The sequence below is a fragment of the Prionailurus viverrinus genome, chromosome B3 (assembly GCF_022837055.1).
Source record: "Prionailurus viverrinus isolate Anna chromosome B3, UM_Priviv_1.0, whole genome shotgun sequence".
NCBI classification, from domain to species: Eukaryota; Metazoa; Chordata; class Mammalia; order Carnivora; family Felidae; genus Prionailurus; species Prionailurus viverrinus.
The window spans coordinates 744,375-765,926 of record NC_062566.1 but is presented as its reverse complement, the minus strand read 5'-3'; the positions used below and the strand labels follow the sequence as shown (position 1 = coordinate 765,926).

Below are 21,552 nucleotides of genomic sequence, written 5' to 3'. Positions count from 1 at the left end.
GAAGTTCCAAGGAAAACGAGAGCATGAGCGGAGACGTGTGTCCCCGCACACATCACCTCTTGGTCCTACAGTTGGTTCTCTCTCTGCCTTGGCCGCGGGCCCGCTCTCCAGATGCTAACATCTGCGTGTGCATCGGCCTGAGCACTTACCCGTGCCCCTAGCAGCAGCCTGTGAGGGGAGGGTGGCCGCAGACACCCCTGGGCTGGCCGACTGGCCCACATTCCCAGCCCTTTCTGTTCCATTGCTTCCACTCTAGACACCACAAGAGCTTCGGAGTTGAAAATGCTCGTGGCCTTTCCGGGGGAACGTTCTTCAGGTACAACTGTTCCCTGTGCTGCGGTGCCCCACCCCGCCTCCACTAAAGGACCGACCACTGTGACAACCTGAAACGTCCCTCCCACATTTCCAAACACCCTGTTGAGCTGCAGTTCTGGCCCTTGGTTGAGAACCCGTGAGCCAACCCTCCGGTCTTCATCCTCACTGATGCTGGACTGCTCACGTGACCCCACTAGGGGCAATGAGATCAAGGGGAGGTCTTCAGCTGAAGAGATTTTCTTTTCTTTCTTTTTCTTTTTTAAATGTTTATTTACTTATTTTTGAGAGAGAGAGTGTGCGGGCACTAACAGGGGAGGGGCAAAGAGAGGGGAAGAGAGAGAGACTCCCAAGCAGGCTCCACGCTAACAGCACAGAGTGTGACGCAGGCCTTGAACCCACAAACCGTGAGATCACGACCTGAGCTGAAACCAAGAGTCAGACGCTCAACCGACTGAGACACTCAGGTGCATCCGAAGTCGGATGCTTCAATGGCTGAGCCACCCGGGCACCCCTGGGCTAGCTCTTTATGCCTGTGCCTGAGCGCACTTGTCTTCCCCCGAGGGGAGCATTCCATTCCTTCTACCAGATTCTCAAAGGGTCCACAACAGAACGGGAGCCCTCCTGCCTTAATGTTTTCATCTCATTCATGTTGTAGGTAATACAGGTAAGCCCCAAGGAGGACAGTGACTTGCCGCACTGGTGACCGAGCTGAAGTGATCAGTGGCCTCACCTGCAGTTCTGTCCCCTCCTCTTAACCAGCGGCCCCTCCTCACAAAGGCCTGGCCTCATGCGGCAGCCTCCTCGCGGCCTCCCTGCCTCTGGTTCCCCTGAGAGGCCTTCAGGGTGCTGTGATTCTGCCCCAACTCAGTCCTGGCTCTAAATACTAGGGTTTTCCTATGTCTACCATCTAAAAGTGGCCACAGAAATCTCTTCAGTCCCACGTGGCCTGAAACCTCGCCCACGGGAAGCGGAGTCAGTCCCTCTTCTTGAACCTGAGCAGGCCTTTGAGGCTGCCTTGATGAATAAACTGTGGCGGGAGCGATGGTGTGTGGCCTCCACAGCGAGGTCGTAAAGATAATAAGGATTCAGCCTCTCTCTCCCCAAGTCTCTCCTGACCTTTGAACCCATTGCCACGGTGCCAGGAAGTCCCTGGCAGGGCCTCTCGGAGGCTCTGGCCAATGCCAGGCCAAGGTCTCTGCTGATCAATCACCTCATAGGAGTGAAGGGCTTTCAGGATTCCAGCCTCTGCTTTCAATCTTCCAGCTGAGGCCCCAGGTGTGGCAGACAGATACAGTTCTCCCCTCTGGGTCCTGTCCCAATTCTTGGCCCACAGACTCTATGAGGCCAGTTAACAGTTGTTCCCTTGAACGGGAGACCCCTACGAGCTTGGGGTCAGAGGTCAGGGGCCACGGGCGCTGCCGGATGCTTTGTAGCAAAAGAGCGTAGTGACCACGGGGCTAAGAGAGGAGGGGGCCTTCCCGATCTCCTCCTCCAGCCACGTCTGAGGCTGGGGTCCACATTTGGTAGCAGCAGTTTTTTGTTTGTTTCTTTTGCCTTTTTTTAAAGTTTATTTATTTATGTTATTTATTTTAGTGTTTATTTTTTGAGAGAGAGAGAGAGAGAGTGTGTGTGTGTTCAAGCAGGGGAGGGGCAGAGAGAGAGAGAGAGGGAGACACAGAATCTGAAGCAGGTTCCAGGCTCTGAGCTGTCAGCACAGAGCCTGATGCAGGGCTCAAACTCACAAACCACGAGATCATGACCTGAGCTGCAGTGGGATGCTTAACCAACTGAGCCACCCAGGAGCCCCTTATTTATTTATTTTGAGAGAGAGCATCGCATGGGTAGGGAAAGGGCAGAGAGAGAGAGGGAGAGAGAGAATCCCAAGCAGAGAGTCGATGTATGGGACTTGACCTCACAAAACGTGAGATCATGACTTGAGCCGAAATCAAGTCTGACGCTTAACCGACTGAGCCACCCAGGCGCCCCTTGTTTGTTTTCTTTTAAGTTTTGCCAATCTGATGGGGGAGACAGAATATCTTGCTATTGTTGTAATCTGCATTTCTCTGATATCAGTAAGGAACAGCATCTCTTCTCCTGTGGTTGGCCTTATGGACTTTTTTTTTTCTGTGAGGCGTTTGCTCACAACTTTTGCTGACTCTTCGGTTGGGTTGGTTGTCTGTCTATTCTGATTTGCAGAAGTCATTTACATGTCCTGGAAACTAATCTCCTGTCGGTTGTATGTATTATAAACATCTCCTCCCAGATTGTGGGCCTATCTTATCGTGTTGGTTGTGGTATGTTTTTGTGTTGAACTGAAGATTTGAATGTAAATGTTATCAGACTCATTTAATATTTTCCTTTATGGCTGATACTTTTTGTACCCAGGATAGTCTTCCTTATCGAGAGGCATGAGGGGGCTTTCCAGGTTGCTGGCTGTGTCCTATTTTCACGGCCTGAGTGCTGGGTACAAAGCTGGGTTCATTTTGTGAAATTTTATCACGCCGCATACTTACGACATGCACTTTTCTTTATGCATGTTGTTAATTAACAAAAAGTTTATTTAAAAAAGAAATCGGGGGTTCCCGGGTGGCTCAGTCAGTTAAGTGTGTGACTCCTGATTTCGACTCAGGTCATGATCTCTGGATTGTGAGTTCCAGCCCCGTGTTGGGCTCTGCTCTGACAGAGCGGAGCCTGCTTGGGAGTCTCTCTCTCCCTCTCTCTCTGCCCCTCCGTCTCTCAAAATAAGTAAACATTTAGAAAGTAAAAATAAATAAAAAAGAAATAATTATTTCCCCTGACATCATAAAAAGATTCTCCTAAAGCGATACCTATCAAAACAACACCAGCATTCTTCACAGAGCTAGAACAAACAATCCTAAAGTTTGTATGGAACAAGAAAAGACCCCGAATAGCCAAAGTAATCTTGAAAAAGAAAACCAAAGCAGGAGGCATCACAATCCCAGACTTCAAGCTGTATTATAAAGCTGTAATCATCAAGACAGTATGGTACTGGCACAAAAACAGACACTCAGATCAACGGAACAGAATAGAGAACCCAGAAATGGACCCACAAACGAACGGCCAACTAATCTTTGACAAAGCAGGAAAGAATATCCAATGGAATAAAGACAGTCTCCAGCAAATGGTGCTGGGAAAACTGGACAGAGACATGCAGAAGAATGAACCTGGACCACTTTGTTACACCATACACAAAAATAAACTCAAAATGGATGAAAGACCTAAATGTAAGACAGAAGCCATCAAAATCCTTGAGGAGAAAGCAGGCAAAAACCTCTTTGACCTTGGCTGCAGAAACTTCTTACTCCACACATCTCCAGAGGCAAAGGAAACAAAAGCAAAAATGAACTATTGGGATCTCATCAAGATAAAAAAACTTCTTTTTTTTTTTTTATTAAGTTTATTTATTTATTTTGAGAGAGAGAGCGCATAAGCAGGGGAAGGACAGAGAGAGGGAGAGACAGAATCCCAAGCAGGCTCTGCACCGTCAGCACAGAGCCTGATGCGGGGCTCAAACTCACCAACTGTGAGATCATGACCTGGGCCAAGATCAAGAGTCGGATGGTTAACCAACTGCGCCACCCAGGCACCCCAAGATAAAAAAAACTTCTTCATGGTGAAGGAAACAATCAGCGAAACTAAAAGGCAACCAACAGAATGGGAGAAGATATTTGCAAACAACATATCAGATAAAGGGTTAGTATCCAAAATCTATGAAGAACTTATCAATCTCAACACCCAAAAAACAAATAATCCAGTGAAGAAATGGGCAAAAGACATGAACAGACACTTCTCCAAGGAAGATATCCAGATGGCCAACCGACACATGAAAAAATGCCCCACATCACTCATCATCAGGGAAATACAAATCAAAACCACAATGAGATACCACCTCACACCTGTCAGAATGGCTCACATGAACAACTCAGGCAACAAAAGACGTTGGCGAGGATGCGGAGAAAGAAGTTCTCTTTTGTACTGCTGGTGGGAATGCAAGCTGGTGCAGCCACTCTGGAAAACCGTATGGAGGTTCCGCAAAAAATTAAAACTAGAACTACCCTACGACCCAGCAATTGGACTACTAGGCATTTATCCATGGTATACAAGTGTGCTGTTTTTTTTTTTTTTAATTTTTTTTTTTAACGTTTATTTATTTTTGAGACAGAGAGAGACAGAGCATGAACAGGGGAGGGTCAGAGAGAGAGGGAGACACAGAATCCGAAACAGGCTCCAGGCTCTGAGCTGTCAGCACAGAGCCTGACGCGGGGCTCGAACTCACGGACCGCGAGATCATGACCTGAGCCGAAGTCGGCCGCTCAACCGACGGAGCCACCCAGGCGCCCCAGAAGTGTGCTGTTTTGAAGGGACACACGCACCCCCATGTTTATAGCAGCACTATCCACAATAGCCAAAGTATGGAAAGAGCCCAAATGTCCATTGAGGGATGAATGGATAAAGAAGATGTGGTATGTATACAATGGAGTATTACTCGGCAGTCAAAAAGAATGAAATCTTGCCATTTGCAACTACGTGGATGGAACTGGAGGGTATTGTGCTAAGTGAAATTAGTCAGTCAGAGAAAGACAAATATCATAGGACTTCACACATAGAAGGAACTTAAGAGACAAAACAGATTACCATAAGGGAAGGGAAGCAAAAATAATATAAAAACAGGGAGGGGGACAAAACAGAAGAGACTCATAAATATGGAGAACAAACAGAGGGTTACTGGAGGGGGTGTGGGAGGGGGGATGGGCTAAATGGGTCAGGGCCACTGAGGAATCCACTCCTGAAGTCATTGTTGCACTAGATGCTAACTTGGATGTAGATGTTAAAAAGAAAATGAATTAATTAATTTAAAAAATATTCTCCTGGAATTTCTTCTAAACGTATTAAACTTTTGTCACTCACAGGTAGGCCTTGAATCCACCTGGAGTGTGTGTGTGGCTTGAGGTGGGGATCTAATTTTACTTTTTTTCCATATGGATCACAACTGTCTCAACACCACGTATGAGTCTTTTCCCCACCCGTTGGTGGTGTCTCTCCGTCACAAGCACACGTTCTCCTTCATGCATGGTTGTGCCTCTGAGCTCTCCTCCTGTTCAGTTCATCTCTTCATAGCCTGATGCCAAAGCTGCTGTGCTCAGTTTCTTTAAAAAGCTTGAATAGCTGACAGGATCTGGTGGAGGCCAAGAAGGCGGGTGGGGTGTGGGTGGGGCCTCAGAAAGATGGTGTGGCACCGTCGTGCCGATGAGTGGAGAACGGATTTTAGAGGCCAAGGCTGAGGGGTCAGGAGGTGACCCCAGCGAGGCAGGGTGGCTGTCCAAGCGAGAGGCGAGCAGCTTGGGCGTGGGTGGCGGCGGCCAAGTGGCTGGAGGTAAGGTGGACGGGACTTGCCGTGGGTTGGAAAAGTTAGGATCGAAGAGGACTGCTTGGCTTTTGGGCAGAGGATGGAATGGGTAAGCCTGGGGTACGGCTGACAGGTAGGCCTCCCAAAGTGCCCTGAGGGACGGAAGGAAGAGCAGGGGTGGGGGCAGGGTGAATGAGCAGGCCGTGCTGTCTCACCTCTGGCAGCTCTAGAATCCCCCGGGAGGATTGAGGACCGCCTTCCTTGTTTCACACCATTTGCTGTTCTAGGGCACCTGTGTCACACACCCCCAGCGGCACTGTCCTTGTGGGAGGCGAGGTACACTTTCCCTGCCCTGCGAACTCCAGCTCAGGGCTGGGCCTCCCAGAGTTCTGGTCCCAGGACCCTGGCTCATGGACGGCTTCCGGTCCCACAGGAGGCCCCGGGGCATCCGGGAAGGACAGAAGCAGGCATCTAGGCCACGGGTCTGGCTCTGTCACTCGCTTCCCTCCTGGGTTACAGATGCGGCTGGGCGCGTCTCCACGTTATTTTGGGAGTCTGTGCTGTTTGCCAGGACGAGCCCAGGGGCCCGTGGCCCCACCTGGGCGTGAAGGAAGCACCGCTGTGGAGAAGCTGACAACCTCGGAGGCCCTGCTTGTGGGCGGGGGCTCGGACCTGGGCGTTTCAACCAGATCATTGCTCTGTTTACAGCCTGCTGCTGGCTCATCACCCCCAGTTGTTATGAAAACACCTTTAGTTCATAAAACGTGGACAGGGCATCTGAGCACTTGGGCTGAGTCATTTCCCTGAGCAAGCCGTCAGCTGGGGCGACAGTTTTGGCCGGGCCTGGCGTGGGGCCCTGTGTGGGTCTGTGTGGCGCCCGTGGACGGCCCCAGGTGGCCTGGCAGGGCCACTCAAGCCCAGGCCACGGGCTTCATGCACTGAATCAAGGCTGATTTTGAGCTCCTCCTTTGTTTTGTCACCAGGGTGGCTGAGGAGAACAGAGGGACTCCCGGGGTCCTCGAGTCACCAGATAACTGAGCGGGCACACAGAGGCAGGGGGCGTGGCGAGGAGGAGGAGAAGAAGAAATGGAAGGGGGCACCTCAGCTGGTGGGGGAGAAGGCCAGGCCCGGCCTGGGGCTCTGTCTGTCCTACCACAGCCCTGGCCAGAGGTGACCTCCTGACTGGGGGCCCAGATGGCTGTTGGAAGGGAAGGAGGAAGGAATAGAAGAAACCAGTCTTTACTAAGCACCTACTTCATGCCAAGCCCTTGGCTGGCTCGTTCTTCGGGCTTCATGCCTGGTCGGAGAACCTTGGCCCCCTGCCAGCTGCAGGGCCTTGTGGGCCTGTGAGTTCACCTCCCGAGCGTGCTGTCCTCGTTGGCCTTATCCTCCTCATCTGGTCTCAGCTGAAGTGAGGGTCAAGCAAGATGATACAAAGACAAGTCAATAAATGGCACCTCGTGTTTTTATAAGTAATAGTGACACAGTTACCACTGACTGAGGACAGACTGTGCCAGGCTCTATGTTGCAAGTCTTCCTCCCAGAAATTCATTTAACCTCCTCCCCGCCCCCCGCCAGCCACTTTGAGGCGATTTCTCTTTCTGGTCCTGTTTTGGTTTGTTTTTTTAATGTTTATTTATTTTTGAGAGAGAGACAGAGCACAAGCGGGGGAGGGGCAGAGAGAGAGGGACACAGCACCCAAAGCAGCTCCAGGCTCTGAGCTGTCAGCACAGACAGCCTGACACGGGGCTCCAACTCACAAGCCGGGAGATCATGACCTGAGCCGAAGTCGGACGCTTAACCGACTGAGACACCCAGGTGCCCCTTTAGTCCCGTTTTATGGATGGAGCCATTGAGGTGTGGAGACGTTAAGGAACTTGTCGAAAGCCACACAGGAGCTCTAACGCTGGGGCTGGCACTCTGACACAGGCAGTAATGACGTCTGCACCACTCCATAAATCAGGAGGGTTGGATTAAATTGGTCTCTCTCATTGTGAATTTTCCAGAACCCTCATCTTTCCTTCATTTTTAAAGAGCTGCTTCGCCATCAGATAAGCACGGAAGACGCCGGGATGTTGCCCGCTCCTTCTGAGACATTCACGGGGGACTTCGATACGGTAGAGGCTGTCGGAAGTGCTGTGGTGAAAGGGGAGAAGCAAACAACCCGTTCGTGTTTAACCTAGTACTTCTGAGCTTGTTTGCTCTCGGGGCTGTATTATCCGAGGGGCCCTTAGTAAGATCAATCTCGAAACCAACACACTTCCACAACCTGCAGGTCTCTGCCTGTCTTACAGCGGTGCTCCACGACCCCCTGGTTTTAGGCCGTTACCCCTTTGTTCTCTCATTAATTCATCTATTCAACCATCTACTCAACCTCTAGTGCTCCCTCGCAATCAGAGGTAGACACAAGTGGTGATTTTAAGCATCTTACAAGACCGATGGGGGAGACAGAACAGTGTGATAAGGAGTTCAAGGGACTGGGGGCACCCGGGTAGCTTAGTCAGTTGAGCATGTGACTCTTGATTTCGGGTCAGGTCATGATCCTAGGATCGTAGGGTGGAGCCTGATGTCAGACTCCAAGCTCAGCAAGGAGTCTGCTTAAGATTCTCTCCCTTTCTGCCCCTCCCCTTCCCAAAAAAAAAAAGAAAGAAAGAAGGAAGGAAAGAAAGAGAAAAAAAAGAAGGAAGGAAAGAAAGAGAAAAAAAAGAAAGAAGGAAAGAAAGAAAGAAAAAGAAGGAGGGAAAGAAAGAAAGAAAGAAAAAAGAAAGAAAGAAAAAGAAAGAGGTGTCTGGGTGGCTTAGTCAGTTGAGTATCTGACTCTTGATTTCAGCTCAAGTCATGGTCACACGGTTCAGGAGATCAAACCCCAAGTTAGGCTCTGTGCTGAGCATGGAGTCTGCTTAGGATTCTCTCTCTCCCTCTGCCCCTCTCCGCTGAGTGTGTGTGTGTGTGTACTCTCTCTCTCTCTCTCTCAAAGTAAACAAACATTAAAAAAAAAAGTTCAAGGGACTGAACATTAAAGAAAAAAAGTTCAAGGAGTCCAGTGGATGGCACCATCCACGCTGGGAGCCAGGGGGGCCTCCTGGACAAGATGGGGGTTCAGTGGCCCGGTGGTCGGGATTGCAGGGAAGTATTTGTACACCTGTGGAAAAGCGATGCATTATCTTGACTCTTGGGGAACACCTCTTGGATTATCTGATTCCATTCTATGAGGGCTATTTTACAACTCTGCAAATTACAGATAAGTAATGCAAAATTATTCTTGTTACAGACCTGTGGACTCTGGCCCGTCTCATAGAACACCAACTGACTTCCCTCCCCAGTGTTGCCTTCATTTGCGTGTTCATTTCAATATTCCTGATCGATAATTGTGCCTGTTCTTCAGATTCTCTTGTGAACTGGTAATAACATGTGCCTGGTTCCCCCATTGATTTAGGAGTTTAATAAACTTTAACACATGTTCAGTTTTATATGACAGTCATGAGTCTGTGTCTTTTTTTAAGGGCTGATAATAAGAGGTTCCCTGGGCAGAGAGACACATGTGCAAAGACCTGGAGGCTTGTTCTCAGCACCAGGCAGTGAGTAACAGGTAGCCTGACCCGGATCCTTATCAGCCCAGACCATCAGGAGCTGCTGAAATGGGCGAATTTTTCAGCCCCGACTCATGAGAGGTGGGGGCAGCTGGAGTCAAATGAAAACATGCTGGTGATCAATTGTCAAGTGTTGATGTGCATATAACCGGGGACGGCATGACTCGGTGTCACCTTGATTGGTGTGTGTGCAGGGGAACTAAATGCACTTCTGTGGTGGAATCCATCACATCCGACACTGCCGTTGAGGCAGGCATCCCTCACTCATCAGGGAGCACAGGCCACTTTGTGTAATGAGCTCATTCTGTGCACAAATGCAGGCAAAGCTCACCAAGAACAGAGGCGAGCAGGGACACAACAGCCTTGTGTCTGAAACCTGGGGGGATTCCACAAATGCTTATCAGAATTGCCAATCCTAGGTGCAAGAGGCCTTAAATCAATTTGCTAAAAGAGGCCTGAAATGTTCAAAAGAAGGCAAAAGAGGGGCGCCTGGGTGGCTCAGCCGGTTAAGCATCCGACTCTTGATTTTGGCTCAGGTCATGATCTCAGGGTTCGTGGGTTTGAGCCCTCCGTGGGGCTCTGTGCTGACAGTGTGGAGCCTGCTTGGGATTCTCTCCCACTTCCTGTCCCTCCCCTACTCATGTGCTCCCTCACGCACATGCTCTCTCTCTCAAAATAAATAAATAAACGTAAAAAAAAAAAAAAGGCAAAGAAACTGGCATCTCCAATTTGGAACGCTATGAGATGGATGCAGCATCTGAAGGAGACTGGCTTGGGCTCCTCCGGCCTCACCTGGACTGGCCTGCAGGCCCTGGTTAGCTTGAGGCTCTGGGGTGGGCTCCCTCTCGTTGATTTTTGCCGGCAGCTCTGGCTAGGAACCCTGTTTCTCGTCATTCCCACGGACAGGCCCTGCCGGGGGTGGGGGTGGGGGGCCCTCAGCCAGCCAGGCACCAGCAGCTCCCGGCCAGTGTGACTTGGTCAGGATGTTCAGTGACAGGCAGCACTGGGCAGCTGCCACCTGCTGGGCCCCTGTGACCCACTCTGTTGTCCCGGAACTCACGGTTAAGGAGACAGTGTCACGCTGAGGGATTGGGGCTGGGATGGGCGCCCCGGGAGCTGTAGGCACCAAGGAGGCCCCATTGGACGTTCCTACATCACTGGTGGGCACTGTGGTGGGCAACCGGGATGCCAGCCTGGGCCCAGGGGAAGGAAACGGCCGTCCTATTATAGTATCTGTCCATACTGGACTCTGAGCTCAACAGAGACACCCTGTAGGGACTTCTAGGAACACAGGGGATAGAACGGAGGGGCCAGGGCCATGGCAGGACCCATTCCCCTGGGAGTGGGTGGTCCATGGGCCCTTTCCTGAACCCCTCAGGCCTCCTGCAGGGAGAGGGGATGAGCCTAGTTCAGCTTCTTCCCTGGCAGGGAGCCCAGAGCCAACCCTTCTGCTCCCCTGAGCCCTACTTCCTTGTTTGATTTGCATAACCACCTGCCCAGACCAGCTCTGTACCTTCTGCAGTTAGGGCTGGAGCCCAGCACTGCCCCCCCGGCCAAAACAACGACAAGGACAACCACAACAACGGATCCACCTGTAAAAGGAACACCTGTTGGGGTTCCTGAGCGGTCTCTCTCTGGGGAACCCGCTCTTGGGAGCTGGCTGGCTCTGGAGGGAGTATCTCGGTCGGTCCCTGGTGAGGGGCCCTCCTCGAAAATCTGCATCCTCCGGCATCTCACCTGTGGGACCTCGCAGAGCCCTTGGAGGATTTATTCTCCACACACCGCCGTGCAAAGGGATGTCCTCACAGCACTGCTCGGCTTTGCAGAAGGCTGGAAATAACCTGCATGTGCCACAGCAGGGGGTTGGTGATCCTGAGTGTCCGTTCAGCAGAGTCCTCAAGAGCCCTTAAAAAGATTAAGGTTGTGGGGCACCTGGGTGGCGCAGTCGGTTAAGCGTCCGACTTCAGCCAGGTCACGATCTCGCGGTCCAGGAGTTCGAGCCCCGCATCGGGCTCTGGGCTGATGGCTCAGAGCCTGGAGCCTGTTTCCGATTCTGTGTCTCCCTCTCTCTCTGCCCCTCCCCCGTTCATGCTCTGTCTCTCTCTGTCCCAAAAATAAATAAACGTTGAAAAAATTAAAAAAAAAAAAAAAAAAGATCAAGGTTGGGACATCTGGTGGCTCAGTCAGTTAGGCCTCTGACTCGACTCCATCTAGGCTCAGGTCATGACGTCACCGTTTGTGAGATCGAGCCCTGCGCTGACAAGAGTGGAGTCTGCTTGGGATGCTCTCTCCCTGCCCCCCCTTCCCCCATGCTCTCTCTCTCTCTCTCTCTCAAAATAAATAAACTTAAAAAAATGGTGAATATGGGGCGCCTGGGTGGCTCAGTCAATTAAGCGTCCGACTTCAACTTGGGTCCTGATCTCTCGATTCCTGAGTTGGAGCCCCACATTGGGCTGTCTGCCTTCAGCAAGGAGCCTGCTTTGGATCCTCTGACTCCTTCTCTCTCTGCCCCTCCCCCACTCATTCTCTCTCTCTCTCTCTCTCTCTCTCTCTCTCTCTAATAAATAAGCATTTAACAAAGTTAAATTTTGCCTAGTGGGAAAGACAGAGGTGCAGACAGGGGCAGGGCCGGGCTCAGGGAGGCGCTGCGAGTCGTCTGCTGGCAGGAGATGTGCCCTGCCTGTCACATGCTCTGTGAGTGTTTCGGGTGTTGGGCTGGGCTCCCCAGGTCGCCCCCACAGCAGACGACACGCCCCTGAGAGGAAGAGTTCACGCCACTACTTCTGAGGGCGGAGGAGGCACGTCAGGCCACACGGTGGTGACAGCCACAGCCCTCGTCCTTGCCTGCCCTGAGGTCCCCCCCAGCACTGCTAGCGGTGGGGTGACCTCAGTTCACCACTGGTGCTGGGACTTGCCCTGGAGACGCGCTCACTTGCCCTGTGAGCAGAGCGTGATCTGGGGGGCTCTGTGGGAATGGTGGACACTGGGTGGCGGTGCCTCCCGAGGCCCTGGGGGGTGTGGGCGGCCGAGACGGCAGCTCCCGCTGGGACTCAGCCCTGTCTGACCCTGCAGCCCCCACAGACCTTCAGCTGGCTCCAGGAAAGTGAGACCTTTCTCCCCATTTCCTATTACTTCCCTTCCCTTCCTGACTTGATGATTCCCTCTTTCACTTCCCCCTCCTCCTTCACACTCATCGGCATTCTTTTAACAAACCTTAAAATAGAAACGTGCACTTTTTACTCCTTTCAACGACCTCAAGAGGAAGACTTGACCGTGACCCTATGTGGTCACTAGGCCACAGGAACGAGGAGAGCCATGCTTGCTGGCCTGTGGGGAGCTCATAGCCGGTGGCGGGTGCCTGCCCTCTGGGCTTGGGAGTATGTCAGGAAGGCTTCCAGGGGAGAGACCTGGGATCTGGGGCAAGGGAAGGCAGGTGGGAAAGGGATTCTGGTGGAGGAGAAAGCATGTGCAAAGGCCCGGGGGTGTGGGGAAGGGGAGCTTAGGCCAGTGGGGCTAAAGTAAGGGTGCAAATGGAAAAGGGCAGGAGTTAGGGCTCCACCCAAGAAGTGAGAGCAGATGAGGGTACTGGAGTCAGATGGGGTTCCCAAGTCGGGAAGGAGGAGAGCCTTGGCTGTCAGGCTTGTCCCAGACACTCGTCAAGGCTGGGCTGGGCCCCCAGCTGCCTGGGTCCAGTGCCAGTTAGAACACGCATCTGTTTCACTGGCTTAGGATCCTAGGACAGGGACAGGAACCCCTGGCAAGGGGGGCTTGGGAGACAAGCTCAATGGTTCTTCCAGGCCAGAGAGGCTGAATTCCTCGGGGAGCAGCTCACCTCTTCAGTTTTTCCGAGGATTTGGCTGCTTGGGTTGGGACCCGCAGAGCCTCTGGTTCCTCACACTGTCTTCCTGAAAATGTAATTCACACTAGAGTGTCAATGGCTCAAATGAAATGTAGCAGTCCTCAACTCTGGCTGTCTAGAAGAATCATCTGAAGTGTGTGTGTGTGTGTGTGTGTGAAGGTAATGACCGCTGCTTTTATAAAAATAATACATGCTCGTTGTCAAACAAAACAGGCAATACAGAAAAGCACAAAGAAGGAAGCAACGCCCCCCTCCCACCCCCATTAGAAGGCCAGCTTCCTGATGGAAGGATCTTTACCTGTTCTGTTCTCTGCTGTATTCCCATCACCTAGAACTTCCCCCCCACACAAAGCAGATGCTTAATATGGCTCATTATCCAGTGTTGACATCTGGGGAAATGTCATCTACAGAGAACTTTGGAGACATAAAGAATTTAGGTAGACAGGTAAATAGGTCCAAATAATTAAACAAAAATTAATGTTTACTTATTTTGAGAGGTAGAGAAAGAGAGAGGGAGGAAGAGGGGGAGAGAGAGAGAGAGAGAGAGAGAGAGAAAACGTGAGTGGGGGAGGGGCAGAGAGAGAGGGAGTCACAAAATCTGAAGCAGGCTCCAGGCTCTGAGCTGTCAGCACAGAGCCTGATGTGGCACTTGAACCCACGAACCGTGACATCATGACCTGAGCCCAAGTCAGACCCTCAACCCACTGAGCCACCCAGGAGCTCCTGGTCTAAATAATTTTAAAAGATGGGATTGTACCATACGTGTTAGATTTAAAACTAAAAGCAATTTTACTTGAGTTGAGCAGAAAAAAAAAAAAAAAGCTAAAAAATTGCTGAATCTTAGAGAAGATTTTACTTTCCACAGAGATATTGGTTCATAATGAACTTCTCTCCTGTTAAGAGAAAAGATTATGAAATTCATCAAGAGATTGGAGTCTTGGGGAAAAAATAATAAATGCTTCACTTGGGCAGGCTCAATCATTCCTTGGGATGCAAAAGGCGATCACTTCCCTTACGCATCTTGCCTGGGTTCCTGACTTTGATCCTAATATTTTCCTTTTGTCAAGGTTTCTAACACTTAAATTCTGTTCTGCAACCATAATTCTCCTAGTATTTCATCTCAGTCCTGCATTTCAATAGATTCCTTTCCTTTTTTTTTTTTTTTAAAGCATATTATGTCCCTGGATTTTGCACCTGGAGTCATCTCTTAGTTGTACCAAGAGAAATTGAGAGAGACTTTGAAAGCCACTCACCCCCGGGGGTCCTGTATTTCGTCACCTCTGAGCAAATCGAGGTGGTAGAAAATGCAAATCATTCTGGTTCCTAGAAACGCAAATGCATTTTGTCTGGAGGAATGCAATTGATTGATGCCCTGTGGCTACTGATCAGTTTTGCACCCGTCTGTAAATTCATTTCGGGGGTGTTCTAATTTTCCTTTAAACCAGTTGGAACATATTGCTTGTTCCCTAATTATTTAATGAGTTAAATACAATTTTTGACAGGTGCTCATTTTATACTGTATCAGAGGCATGATTTTGCCTTCAAAAACATTGACCCTTTTAACTCTCAGCTAGATTTCATTGCTGAGTAATTTTTTTTTTTTTCCAAAGGCAGCCCGAGGGTGCCGTTTTCCCCTGATCCTTTCCGTGTTGCCTATAAATCTGAACAACCTCACTGGGCGTAATATTCTCGGCCCCCCCTCGCCCCACACACACACCTTTGAAGACCAAGTTCCCCTGTCTTCTCGTATTGAATGTTGCTGTGGAAAAATGTGAGGCCAGCTTGACTTTTTTCTCCCCTTGTTCGTGACTTGGTTTTTCCTTCTGGGCACCCGAACAGTTGTTTCCTTTATCCTTAGAGTCCATTAACTCGGCCCGAGTCAGCATGTTCCTGATGCTGACCATACCGCATCTCTCTTGTGTCCCCTCAATGTCTAAACATTCTTCCGCATTGCTGTCGGATAATCCACTTCAAGGACCCCGATCCCTCCACGCTGGAAGGTCTGGGCTCCAATCTCTAATTGTTGGGGTTTGTCCTTTTTCTCTGACTTCACTGTGATGATCTTGACTTTTTCTCTGTGCTGTTAGTTTGCTTTTCAGATGTGCGTGCTACGTCATGACTCGGTTTCTAGGTGTGCAGGGGTCCTGTTCAGGTTCTCCATGTCGGTCGGTCTTCTGGTCTTGAGCTTGCTTTGCAAGCCCTGATGTTGTTCCTTGACTGTCTATTCTTCCATCTGATTCATATGCTCATGCACTTTCCTCCAGCCTGGGGCTATTGGCTTCGTGGCAGCTGCCTTTGATCCTGGGCCCCTGCTCCCTCTTGGCTTTTGCACCCTCATGTGATTTCCTTCCCTTTCCTGGCAGTTGGCAGGGTGGCCTTGCAAGTTCTTTTCATCTGCATGGTTAACTAGAGCAAGTCCCAAGTCCTGTGTCCTACGGGAACCAGCCTGCATCCCCGCCGGGACAGCCGCGAGGGCTTCGTGGCCTTCGTGGTGTTCAGCCGCCTTCTGGGTAGCCCGAGTGTGCAGGCAGGGGCTGGTCTTTCCTGCCGCCCCCCCAACACTCTGCACCCAGCCGGGGGTGTGCCCTTCTCCCGCCGTGGAAGGTCCTGGAGGAGGCAGCCGGAGACTCTTCTTGGTTTGTGGGTCATTGTTTTCATAAACTGTCATTGTTAGTTGTCCGTATGGGGGAGGGGAGCCCAAGCTCTCCCCTCAGCCTGCCCTCCTGGGCCGCCTCCTAAACATGCCAGGCTCCAGGTCCTGCTGCCGAGGCTTAGAGAAGCTGATTCCCTGGGTCTGGATGGGACCTCTCCCTCCCCAGGCAGAGGGATGAAGGTGTCTAGGCCTGGGGGTAAGACCTGCTGACTCATCTACCAGGGCCATTTGCATTTTGGTCAAATTAAAGGAAGACGGCTCTGATTATGTGAAATCACGTGGGTCTGAATGTTTCCTGGTTTTAGAATGTCGAAGTGGGTGGGCAAATTGGATCACTTGTTCTATTGCTGAGGCCTCTGAGGCCCAGAGAGGGGAAGTGACTTGCCCAAGATCATACAGCAAGTTAGCAACAGGCAGGTTTGAAGAAGTAGAAATGCCAACCCCAGACCTGGGGCCTGGGGATCAGGTAGCCCACTTCTGAGGGCAGGAAGGCCTTTGTCCGCGGCAGGAGGAACCCCCTTCCCATCTACTGGCCTCAAAGAGAGGAAATGATCGTGGCCCTGCTCTGGGAAACTGGCCATGAGTTTCCCTGGCGGTGGGTGGTCGCCCCAGGAGGCACACTATCAAATCCCAACCCTCCCAGAAGGAGTGGCCCCACTTCCTCTCATGCCTGCCCCTGCCATCCACCCACTGCTCTGGCAGCTGAGCCGAGGGCCCGGTGATGGCCTAGGGCCAGGCAGCAGGTGCAGAGGGCCTGGTGAAGAAGCAGCAACAGAAAAGGCGGGGAATCTGGGACTAGTGCTGGAGAGGGCTCGGGTCAGGCCTTTCTGAGAGGGTTCCTCCATCTGCCAGGGGAAGGGGCTGCCAGAGCAGTTAGGGCCATGACTGGGCAGTGTGGCTTCACCCTTCGGCCAGAGGGCCAGGGCAGCTGGGGTGAGCCACTCGGTGAATACTGGGTATGGTTGGCCCCCAGCTCTGTTCTCATCAGGCCCCACCAGCCTGGTGACATCAGGCAGCCTGAGGAGAATCCCGGGGCCACCCCCTTACTCCTTCCACGGCCCTTCACGACTCAGCTGGCTTGGGAAAAGACCAGGACGCTCTCCATGGGCTTGTGGCAAGGATTAATTCCTGCAAAGGCACACGGGAAGCAAGGCGCTCGGGTAACGGAGCCACTGAGCCCAAAATAGATCTATTCCACAAGGTAACAAGAAATACTTCATTGGAGTTCTTCGGTGAGGTGATGAGGAAAAGGAATCTCACCGTTCACCACAGGGCTGCAATTTCGTTTCTCTCTGGGGGCGCTTCTGATCTTTTCCTGCTCAATTCCCCTCCCCCTCTCCCAACCCCCATCGTTGCCACCACCGTCCCTTCTACTGCTCAGTCCCAGCCCCCTCACCAGAAGGGGGCCGACAGCGGCCCCCAGGTGCATCCCGGGCAGTGTGTGAATCAGCGCTGAGGGTGTACACGGCAGGGGACACAGGGGAACCCCGGGAGGGAGGGCCGGCTCTGGATTCAAACTCAGGGGCCCCGGGCCGAACACATCACCCCCATTCGTGGGCTTCCTGACTTTTCACAGCAACCCCAAGAGGAAGATGGGCCAGGCAGCTACCACCAGGATTCTGGCCCCAAGGAAACGAGAAGTTAAGGGCTCGTGTGGCTGATGAGTGCAAGGTCCCAGACCCAGCCCATTCAGAAAGTCCTCCAACCACTTTTGTCTGAGCTTCGACCCAGACTCCTATCATCCCTCCACGTCCGGCTGGCTCCGAGGCTGCCTGGCCATCCCACTGTGCTATTCATCTGCCGGGTCTGTGACGGGGCCCCGCCTCCTGGACAAGGCCGCACACGCCTCTTGTGACCCCCAGCCATCGTCCCCCAGTTTTGCCTGGGATTTTACACTCCGAATTTCCTCTCACCATCTTACTGTGGCGAGTGAGGCCTCCTCCCCCTTTGGAGAAAGCCTGACTCTCTAGGAAGGAGAGGCTGGGCTGAGCTGCTCCCATCTCTGCCCCGGGGCCTTGATCCCTGTGTGTCCCGAGGAGTGGCTATCCTGTCCAGGCAAGAGGGTGGGGGGCGGGGTGCTGGCAAGGACTTCAGCCTCTCTGAAGCGGGTCTCTTAACCAATCAGGGGTGCTGGCCCCTTTCACAACCTGATGAAAGTTGTGGTCTCTTTCCCAGAAATCTGCACCGACTTACAAACGTAAACCTGACCATTTGGGAGGGGCGCCTGGGTGGCTCAGTTGGTTAAATGACCAACTCTTGGTTTCGGCTCAGGTCATGATCTCACAGTTCGTGAGTTCAAGTCCCAAGTGGGGCTCTGCGCTGATAGTGCAGAGCCTGTTGGGATTCTCTCTCCCTCGCTCTCTGCCCCTGCCCCACTTGCATGTGCCTGCACACTCTCTTTCTCTAAATAAATAAATAAATAAATACATACATACATAAATGAATATTTAAAAAAACAAAACAAAACCCTCTTATAATTTAGGAGATTATACACCCTCTGACCTCTCCTTGGGTTCTCCAGGGGTTCCTGGCCTGGATTAAGGCCTCCTATGTTACGGGGTGCTGTCTGCCAATCTCCAGGACCCCAGAATCTGGATGCTTCTGATGGCTGGATAGCTGGGTGAGGCCATACTTCAAGGAGGCAGCTTGGTTTGAAAGAACGATTTTATGAAAGGATCAGGTTGAAAATGGCCGAGCCCACTGAGTGAGAATGATGTCTGGACTATTCTGCAGTCAACTTTGGCACAAATATACACCACAGACGACAAATACGCAGAGCGGGTCTACGCCAGGGTGACGACGCCCATGTTCAGTGGGTGCCAGGCACCGTGCTGCGGGTGGCTCATGCATTATCTTGTGAAGTCCTTCTCATGCTCAGTCCCACAGGGTTATGCTATTAGGAGCTCTCTGAGGCGAAGGAAAGCTAAGTAAATGACTCAAGGTCACACAATAAGTTGACCTGACTGGCCTCTGACCTCAAGTACTCTGACCCAGCAGCCATTTGACAGTCTTCCTTCCCACGGGCTGATGAGACTCACCACCAGGGGAGGCCGGGCCCCATTCTGTTCTGAGCCTATTTTGTTTCCAGCTCGGCTGGATCCTGTTGGGTTTGGGCAGAGAGCAGGCTTCAAGTCAACACCGAAATGGTGTTTTTCTGGAAGGCCTCTGTAACACACTGGTGCCCCAGCTCCCTTGTCTGAGTCCCCAGTGGACCGTATCATGAAGTGGCATTTGCCTGGCCTGGCCGGGAGACAGAACTCCACTCTCAGGCAATTTTGGGTGGTAACGTGATTCCATTTGACCCCACAGGCTGGCAAGGCCTGGGAAATGTCAGCTCACACTTGTTTCCACAATTTCTAAGGGGGTTTCCTTTGCCCTCAGTATACCCTGCAAAGTGCCTACAGGGAATGGCCGTCCTGCTTCCTTGCTGCCGAGTCACTCTTTAGGGTGTCCCTCGGTGCCAGAAGGGGCTGTAGAGCCTTGGCTACTGTGACACCAGACCCCTGTCTACAAAGGGCTCCCACCAAACAAGGCTGTTCCACTGTCACCTTTTTAAAAAAAATTTTTTAATGTTTATTTATTTTTGAGAGAGAGAGACAGAGCATGAGTGGGGGAGGAGCAGAGAGAGAGGAAGACACAGAATCCGAAGCAGGCTATAGGCTCTGAGCTGTCAGCACAGAGCCCGACACGGGGCTCGAACTCACAAACTGTGAGATCATGACTTGAGCCAAAGTTGGACACTCTACTGACGGAGCCACCCAGGCACCCCTCCAATGCCACCTTCTTAAACACCCTCCAGACGGTTCTGACCCACCCAACAGGCACGTCCAACAACATGGATGGAGGTAGCCTAGCCATCACGGGAAACCAAGAGAGAAAGAGAGGAGAATGCCTTGCCCAAGGCCCAGAGCTAAAATTCCCAGCAGCTGAGGTCTGTATCCACCCTGAGGGCTGACCTCAGGGCACCGTCTCCTCTACCTGAGGCCAGTGGTTCTCAAAATGTGGGCTGGGGGTGACTGGCAACATTGGCCTTACGGTGGGGAGCTTGAAAGGACTGCAGACCCTCGGACCCCAGATCTTCTGAATGAGAAACAGATTTAACTGGCCCTCCAATGATGCTGGAGCTGTTGAGAACCACTGGCCTAAGCCTCTGCCTTCTCAGCTGGAAGGTGGAGCCCGACACCAGTAGGAATGACTGAAATTTGAATTCCAACCCCTCTATGCATCTTGGTCGTTCCCTGAAGCCTGCCCCACACGTGAGTGACACCAGATACACAGGGGGCTAGAAACAGACACTGGTGATCGTACAAATCTTAGCACATGGTGAATGATGCATCGCCAAATCAATAAATGGGGGAATCGGCTAGCTCTTTGAGAATAACACACTAACAACCAAAAACGTCAGTAAACACACACAAAAGGGAACCTAAGTGAAAACCAAAGCCAGCTTCCACTTGTCTTGGTGAATCCAGAAGTGGTGAGGGAAGAAGCCTTTAGGGACTGGTCTGCCACTGTGCTCCACAGGCCTGGAACTGCCAACTGGACTGTGGGAGTCTAAGGTTCAGCAAGCCCTAGGCCCCTGTCCCCACTCTCCTACCCCATCCTCCCATGAAGAGGGCAGTCTAGGCAGGTGACTTTACAGTGGCCCTCTTCATCCATCCATCTATCTACCCATAACCCATCCATCCATCTACTCATCATCTAACCATCCATCCATCCATCCACCCACCTATCTACTCATCACCCATCCATCTATCCATCTACCTATTACCCATTCATTCATCCACCCATGACCCATCCATCCATCCATCCATCCACCTCCTGTCCAACAAATATTAGGCAACTGCTGTGTGCCAGGTCCTCTGGCCAAAACCCCTGTCTGGGGCCAAGCACAAAGCTAAGCTAAGGACTATGTTGGAAGTGATGGGGACTTGTGTGGCGGGGGTCCTTGCAGGCTGACAAGGGCCTCCTCCCCCATCCCCTGTGCAGCACCTGCTCCTTGAGTGGGAGTTCCTGCTGTGGTCCTTGAGGTCACCTAAGCAGGTGACCCAGCCCTGGGCACTTGTCCCCTTGAAGTCAGGTGGCAAAGTGTCACTTTCTGCTTAGGAGTGGGTTCCTGGGTGGGGCTCTTTGGCCCTGTCACCCTTCCCAGAAGGTGAGGAAGAGAGCAGAGGAGGAGGTACAGGGGACCCGCGTGGGGCTGCAAGAGCCTGGGACCCGTGACCTGGAGGCTAGGTGGCCACTCCAGCCTCCACCCCATGCAAGTCCCACACCACTGGCGTGAGCAGGCTTGGCTTGGCCCTGGGAGGGGGTGGCTGCCCATGGCCCCAGAGCCTGTTCTTAATCCACGGGGGTCCTCCCCCATAGCCTTTCTGGAGCAAAGCTGAACCCCACGGTGGCTAAGCGGCTGTCTCCTTGCTTTATGTGATTATAAAAATGATACAGAGCTTGTTGTAAAAGTCAATCAAGTCAGAAAAGTAAAAATCACCTCAATCTGGCCACTTTTACTATTTGATGAGCAACTTTTTACACACACGCACCCCTCTTTAGCCTGTGCTGCTCTGTAGCCTGCTTTCAAGGAAAAAAGAGCTATCGTTTCCAAGGCGAGGACTTCTGAGCCCCCTGCGCTGGTGTGGCCCTGTGGCCCCAGGCTGGGCAGTGGGACGGGAGGGACTCCCCGTGAGGCGGTGGCCCCATCTGTTCCCCAACAACCACTGTGGGTGACTCTCCAGGCCAATGCCCAGGGCATTCACCACATGCTCTTTGA

General features: G+C 52.0%; 1 protein-coding gene across 1 annotated transcript; it reads right to left on the bottom strand.

Annotated features, from left to right (window-relative positions):
• Nucleotides 1-5,104: 5,104 nt before the first annotated feature.
• Nucleotides 5,105-7,109, bottom strand: LOC125167823 (proline-rich receptor-like protein kinase PERK2). The gene is made up of 2 exons (XM_047862574.1): nt 6,938-7,109; nt 5,105-5,835 (listed from the first exon to the last, which is right to left on the bottom strand). The coding sequence occupies exons 1-2, from the start codon at nt 6,976-6,978 to the stop codon at nt 5,436-5,438; spliced, it is 441 nt and encodes a 146-aa protein (XP_047718530.1). The 5' UTR covers nt 6,979-7,109; the 3' UTR covers nt 5,105-5,435.
• Between the last annotated feature and the right edge of the window lie 14,443 nt (nt 7,110-21,552).